The sequence below is a fragment of the Henckelia pumila genome, chromosome 2 (genome assembly GCF_033568475.1).
Source record: "Henckelia pumila isolate YLH828 chromosome 2, ASM3356847v2, whole genome shotgun sequence".
NCBI classification, from domain to species: Eukaryota; Viridiplantae; Streptophyta; class Magnoliopsida; order Lamiales; family Gesneriaceae; genus Henckelia; species Henckelia pumila.
The window spans coordinates 139,962,572-139,970,251 of record NC_133121.1 but is presented as its reverse complement, the minus strand read 5'-3'; the positions used below and the strand labels follow the sequence as shown (position 1 = coordinate 139,970,251).

The window sequence follows — 7,680 nt, the reverse complement described above, 5'->3', positions numbered from 1 at the left end:
TGTATTGAGCTATTTTCCACACATGTTTACTATTTTTCATTAGTTTGCATACTTTTGAGATTATAGTCGTTTGCATGGATTTTAACCTGTTCGAGTTTTTTTAAACTTTTAAGATGCAATCGATTTTTATTATGCATTAAATTTTATGAAAATCTATTTTAAGTATAGATGCATATATGTATGGGCATATATGTAATATTAAAAAAAAATTCCTTCGAGTTTGGTTCGTTTCATTTAGTGTCTCTCAAATACATTTGTGTATAGGCATGTTTGTATAGTGTTTGAAAATCAAAACCATGTATACTTGAGCATGAGGCTAAGTGTATCGAGTTGTTGTGTGGCTATCCTTGAAGACCTTAAGGTCAAGTGCATCGAGTTATTGTGTGTCTATCCTTGGAGCCCTTAAGGCCAAGAAGACGCGGTGACCGTGTTGTTGTATCGACTAACTTGAAGACATCAAGGCCAAGACGAAGTTATAATGATACCTGGGTTAATCGACTTTAACCAAGAAGAGAAGACGTAGACAATTTATCGTCGAACTTTCATAAACATATCTTATCTCATTTACTGATTTCTTTACTTTTCGCCATTTACTTTATTTATTTCTACATTTATTTTGATTATTCATTAGTCTTTCGCTTGCATTTTTACAAAATCATTTTAAATTTTTAAAAAGGCCAATAGAATTTATTCCCCAATACCACCCCCACCCCCACCCCCACCCCCACCCCCACACCCACAATATTTTCTAATATAGAGTTTCGAGGATATTGATTCTTTCAAAAAAAATCCAACAAGATCCATGAGTTTTATAATATATTAAGTAATTTTCGGTAATTATGCAGTTCATGATGATATTTTATATGATAATTTGTAGTGAAATGATAATTTCAAGGGATGCAATCATAGAAGGAAATGATAGTAAAAACTCCAGAGGTTAACATCATGGGCTAAAGGGGTGGCTCCCACTTAAGTTGTGTATTGTATCACTTTTCCCCATAAGTCACGTAGAATCCATACGGTTGATCATTTAAAGATTATTGATTCACAATTGATGATCAATGATGAACGAGTCGGGTGAACCATTCTTCGGACCCAAAAATTTGGTGTGCGTTGTTCAGATGAACCATATAATCGGTTCTTTAACCTGTTGTTCATTAAACTCATTTTCGGGGTCGAATTCGCGTTGTCTAATGGACTCAATTTTCAGACCGAAGTTCGTTATCCAGGGCTTAATTACAATAAATCACTGTAAAAAAATTAATCAATCATTCATTATATCATTATAAACATTTCAATACTAGTTATTAACTAGAATATCATTCATGAGAGATCTGTAAAGAATGAGGATCAGTCAATAATACCTTAAAAACATATGATGGAGTATTTGATACTTGAAAATGATAAGCTGAACCATTAATGAAAGATTTGTTCAATAAGATGAAGAAGCAAGGTAATAGAATGAAACAATCTTTGAGTTCAATAAGACGAACGTTGAATGAGGTGATATCAATAAGATGAAACTATAGTTGATATCCAATAATATGGTGGAACAATTAGATACGATCATGATAGAAGTTTAGTAGAAATTAAACAAATATAAAAGAACATTCAATACAATTGAAGATACAATTAATAGAACAAATTAACGAAATTTTACGATCAATAGGTATAATAACAATAAACAAGTGTCAGATTTCAATAAATATGATAAAACAAACATTATGTTATAATTTCCGGGAAAAATATCCTAAGGAGTTGTATTGAAGAAAACCGGTAGTAAAACTCATCTTGTAACTTACTGTTTAAGCTTAGAATGTAGTCCTCAATTTGAATAATTTCCTATAATATCATATGATTGATATTTCATAAATTAAAACCATAAATAATATTGCACATTTTAAAATCATTTTGTTATAGAATTTGTCGGATTGGTTTTGTTTATTCTATAAAAAAAATTCATAATAGTTAAAATATTTTGTAAGTTTATCTCCCATGGTTTCAGTAACATCCGTATTTTCCTGAAAAATTCAGATAAGACTAAAGATAATAATATATATAGGACTAAAATAAAAAAAATAAACAAAGATATATATATATATATATATATATATGGATATGGAAAATTACTTTTTTAGTCATGTATGCTTGTCACTTTTCGATTTCAGTCCTTTATATTTTCAGATTTCAGTTTTAGTCCGCTATCTTTATTTTTTTTGGCAATTTTAGTCATTTTTCCGACGTGGCGCTGACGTGGTACCAATTTAGTGTTGATGTGGAACTGACGTGTACAATGTAACGTAAGCATTTTCGAATAAAAAAAACCAAAATTGCCAAAAATTAGAACATATAGGACTAAAACTGAAATATGAAAACATAGAGGACCAAAATCACAAAATAATAAATATACAGGACCAAATTTGCAGTTTTTCCATATATATATATGGTCAAATATTTTATATGATAATAATATTTAATTGAGTATCAAGAATTAATATGATGTAGAATGTTTTCCAAGTCGTGTAGTAGAATATTCACACAAGGTGGAGACGATTCGTTGTACGTTTGTGTTCCACTTTACAAATCATGCTTAGATAAATTTTCCATATAGTATAATATAACCTTCGAATTAGTTATGTTGCGGAAGAGCGGATCATTATACTAAATGCCTTTTATCACAAAGACAAAAAAGATTCATTCAACCACTCCTCGATCGACTAAGACACTTGATCCAACATATTAATTTAGGCTAAGTATATAGATGCTATTTTTAATGGCACTGTCTTGACATTCATCAATATGTGAGGTTCGCTATTTTTTGTGGACTCCACACTCTTAGATCTATCATGGAGGTAGTATCTTTGTAGTTAGGGTTGAGATACCGTACAAAAATATCGAATTATACCGATATCGTACCGAAATTTTTTCGATATACAGATATTTTTATATCAAATTTTTTTTCAGTATCAATATGAATTTTTTTTATACCAAAATTTCGATATTGATACAAACATGAATTTTTTTCATAACGATAATTTTAATACGATATACCGAGAAATCACCCATATTTGTAGGTATCATGAAATATTTCGTTCTGCATGCATGCGCCTCTTAATTTTTAAATAACTTTTACTAAAATTTTATCTTTGTTCTTGTTCTTGTCTGCTTTCACTCTTCTGGATTTTATTTTGCCTTTTGTTGAATATCAAATATCAATGACATACATTCTTGACATAGGCTCGTCGTCAGAAAAAATACAAATGATCAGATATATTCAAGAATTCGATATCGATTCTCCAAACGTACCCTAGCATTCAGGCGTGAGACTATGATCCCTTAGAATATCCTGACAATAATCATAAACCTTATAGGTTTTTTGCACCCACGCCATGGCGGCATTCTGGCGACGACTCAGCCCTATTGATCTCGAAGGATGGCCAGAAACTGGCCGGCCGTGGCACCGGGCCGCCGGAGCGTTGGGATCACAACCACTAGCGATCTTGAAATTCTTGTATTGGCTAACAAAGGGTTGGTAAGCGTAGTCAGCTTTGTATTTTCCATTCTCTGTGGCCCACGAAGAAGCATCCCATATTGAACCGTACACCCACATAGGCCTCGATGGAAATGTGTCGTCATCTTTCCTCGGGTACCTTCTTATTGGCACATCGTCCACATAGAAACTATATTTTAATCTCCACATGAATTAGTATATATATTCAGAAAAAGGAAATATATTATACATAGTGTAGTTTTTAAAGGGAAACGAGACAAAATTGAATTATTTGCATGGTGAAAGGGTTGTATATATGTATGTATCATTCACGAGTCATGAAATGAACGGTCATGAACTTGTCCTTTCCAAGTTCACGGGGCGTTCATTGTTCAGTACTTTCAATGGTTTGGATCCAAAAGCATATATTTTAATCAATTAGCTTAATTTCTAAAAAAAAAAATTCGACTTGAGTTTGTAATATTATTAACATATATAATATTATCCTAAAAATATTAGTTTTCAGTATTTTGGGTCGATATCAGTCTGACTGTCTCATAAAAAACCTACTGATCATGAACACGTGCAAAAACGTAAAAATTAATAAAACTTACATGATTTCATCTAGATTCCAAAAAATGGCGTAATTGTGGAAATCTTTGGTGGGGTCGAACCAAAGGTTAAATCTAACTTCTCGACCAATAATATTGGTACCATCTCCACTCCCTCTATTGAAAACATTTGTTTGCAGGACGTAAGGCTTATCTACAGTTGTCCCAAGAAACTCTACATCAATCTCATCATGCTTCCCTGGGTAATCTTCACTGTTCGAAAGCTGCCCATGATATTAAAGTTAACTCCACCATGCATCATCACTTACACAGATGCATGCATAACTAATAAGCAAAAAGAGGAAGGGGAAGCCACCCGATTTCGTCGCAATTTGCGGGATGAATGAATTAATTACTTACATAGAAGGATGTGATCACTCCAGCAGTATAACCAGATTGGAGCTTGACGGAGGCACCAAAATAACCCGATGAATACGGACTGAGAGATTTAAATCCACTCCCTGCGATTAAGTATTCATATAATTAAAAGAGTACTATATATCATATTAACTACAATATTGCATGTTCTTATAAATTTACCAGTGGTATTGTCGAGCCAAATAGTAAGAGTAGTCCCTTGGTCGTCGAGAGCCTGATGCTGAGAACCCCAAAGATTGGCGCACACTTGGGGGAATCCTGTGGCTCCAATTCTTCTACTGGGGTAGTAGCCTGGAGACGGTGGGCCATTCACATTTCCCTTATTTGTTAAAGGTAACATCAAGAATATCACCAACACATACACAGAAACAAGCTGCACATCCATATATATATGCCCACAGACTAAATTTTCATCATTCATTCAGAGCTGCTAGCTATATATATATATATATATGTACCATGAAATTGTATTAATATTGTGTGGTAGAGTAAATTCATGGTATAAATAAGAAGATTGAGAGGAAGAAGGTACACTCGTGAGAATGCCAATATAGATAAATTAAAGGAACTTCATTTCGATTTAAATGATAAAATATTAAGATTGGCCCATACTGGAATTTAATTTAAATTAAAAGTGACGTGCTTGTTGGAGAGTCGAATATGTCATGAAGATGTCACATATATTTTGTAAAAGTTATTGTATTGAGTAAATTTGAATAAGTATAAAATTATATATTTACTTTATCCATATCCCTAATTTGTGTTATTATGGAGTACAAACAATAAACAATTGATATATATAGATAGTTACTACACACCACTTGCAAACATTAAATAAGTTGGAAAAACTTTTAATAAAAGCCATAAATGTAGAATGAAAAAGTCATTGTCTTTTTTTATCACATATGGTCACATCTCACATGCTTGGCCTGAATATATAATTTCCTTTCACGGACCATAAATAATCACAACCAACATATATACTTTTTAGGAAAAATTGCAAATTTAGTCCTGTTTGTTTGTCACTTTGCGATTTTGGTCCTTTATGTTTTCACATTTCAGTTTTAGTCCTGTATGTTTCGATTTTTGGCAATTTCGGTCCTTTTTCTTCGAAAATGCTGACGTGGCACTGTACACGTCAGCTCCACATCAGCATTGAATTAGTGCCACGTCAGCGCCACATCGGAAAAAGGACTAAAAATTGCCAAAAAAATAAAGATAACGGACTAAAACTGCAATCTGAAAATATAAAGGACCAAAATCGCAAAGTGACAAACATACAGACCAAAAAAGCAATTTTCCCTACTTTTTATGTCAGGAACAAAAGAGAACCAAATGTTTTTTTTTTTGGTGGTAATTTAAAGCATAATTATTTCACATGATGCCGGAATATTGCTAGCTCGATCTGAGAATAGCGTTATTCTAGGTAGTATTGATGATTGGGTGATTGTTTTGGCGGGAATGAAATAGTGTATAAAATTCAGGCTCTCTATATAATAAAATTAATTATCTTCTTTGGAATCTTTTATTTTTCACAAGAAACAACTTCTATAATTAATAGGCAGACAGAAACAATAATAGTGGAATGTTACGTTACACAAATGGTTCTATTTAATACGGCCGACATTTCTTAATTGGTAATGACTCGTTTCTAAAGTTGTTAATTTCGACATTATTTTAAGAGAGGAGGCGTGCACAACAAAATCAATAACAATAGTGATCGAAGGGTCATCAAAATGGGATGAAATCCTTTGCGTCCTATAAATTGTGCTACATTTTGCTAAAAACAATCTTGTTTGCACAAATTATTAAAAATTAAATTCATTAAACAACATGAATGAAAAAAATATAATTAATCATTGATAAAATGTTCGATTCACTTATTTTTTAATTAAATATTAGTCCAACTATATATCATATCTATGTTATTATATATCAATGAATTATTATCCGGTTTGACGAATTAATTAAATAATGTATTATCACAACTTATTATTTCAAAATGCGTATTCAAAATTTTATTTTAAAAAGTATACGATAATTATCTAAGTCCAGGGACGGAGCCATGATTTTATATTTGGGTGGGCTGAACTTGATATAAATTATAAACTTTTAGTGAAAATCTAATATATCAAATTAATATATATATATATATATATATATATATATATATAATAAATTAAATATATCATAACATATATATATTTAAATATAAAATGCTAAAAAATAAGTAAAAAAACAATTTTTAGTGCGCTAGTTTTTTGAGGTACTTTTGTATGTTTTTAACAATCATATAATAACATATCTATAGTTGGACTAATATTTAAGCTAACTATTTTTTTTTTGAAAAATTCTGGAGTCAATTTGGATCGATTAATATTGATATATTATTTTGAAAAATATAGCATAATTAAGTAATTAATCCACCATCATTTTATATACATTTCAAGTCCAACCACATATATTTACATTACGTCCAATACCTATATTCAATTTAAGCACAACCCAATACATATAGAAAATTAACTAATAAATTTTCTACCATTTTTTAACATCAAAGCCCAATAAATATAATTTCAAAAAAAAAACCCAACAAATATATATATATATATATATATATATATATATATATATATATATATTCACACATTGACCAGGAATTGGGGTGGGCTACAGCCCACCATAGCCCTTACATAGATCCGTCCTTGCATCTAACGATCATTCGATCGTTTTACTTGTGAGAAAACACCACCACCACGAACGTAGAGAACCATCAACATGTGATGGTTGAGCTATGATTTGGTTTAAAAAATCGGAGCCATACATCTTTGTTACCATTGATTATTATGTTTCATCTTAAAATATTAAGATCTCGATCCTAAAATTAGTACTCAGAATAAAAAATCACATATTTGATTTTTGTAAGACTGAAAATTGACACAATTATTGGAATTGATATTAGAGAAATTTGTTTTTGTGGTCCTATATGTTTGTCACTTTGCGATTTTGGTCCTCTATATTTTCAAATTTCAGTTTTAGTCCGCTATCTTTATTTTTTTGGTAATTTTAGTCCTTTTTATGATGTGACGCTGATGTGGCATTAATGCAGTGCTGATGTGGAGATGACGTGTATAGTGTCACGTAAGTATTTTCGAAAAAAAATAATAAAATTGCCAAAAATTAGAACATATAGGACTAAAA

General features: G+C 31.1%; 1 protein-coding gene across 1 annotated transcript; it reads right to left on the bottom strand.

Moving 5' to 3' along the window:
- Positions 1 to 3,217: 3,217 nt before the first annotated feature.
- Positions 3,218 to 4,900, bottom strand: LOC140883833 (probable xyloglucan endotransglucosylase/hydrolase protein 32). Its single transcript, XM_073290428.1, has 4 exons — positions 4,642 to 4,900; positions 4,462 to 4,562; positions 4,105 to 4,325; positions 3,218 to 3,680 (listed from the first exon to the last, which is right to left on the bottom strand). Exons 1-4 carry the CDS (start codon positions 4,898 to 4,900, stop codon positions 3,308 to 3,310), a joined length of 954 nt encoding a protein of 317 aa, XP_073146529.1. The 3' UTR covers positions 3,218 to 3,307.
- Positions 4,901 to 7,680: the final 2,780 nt, after the last annotated feature.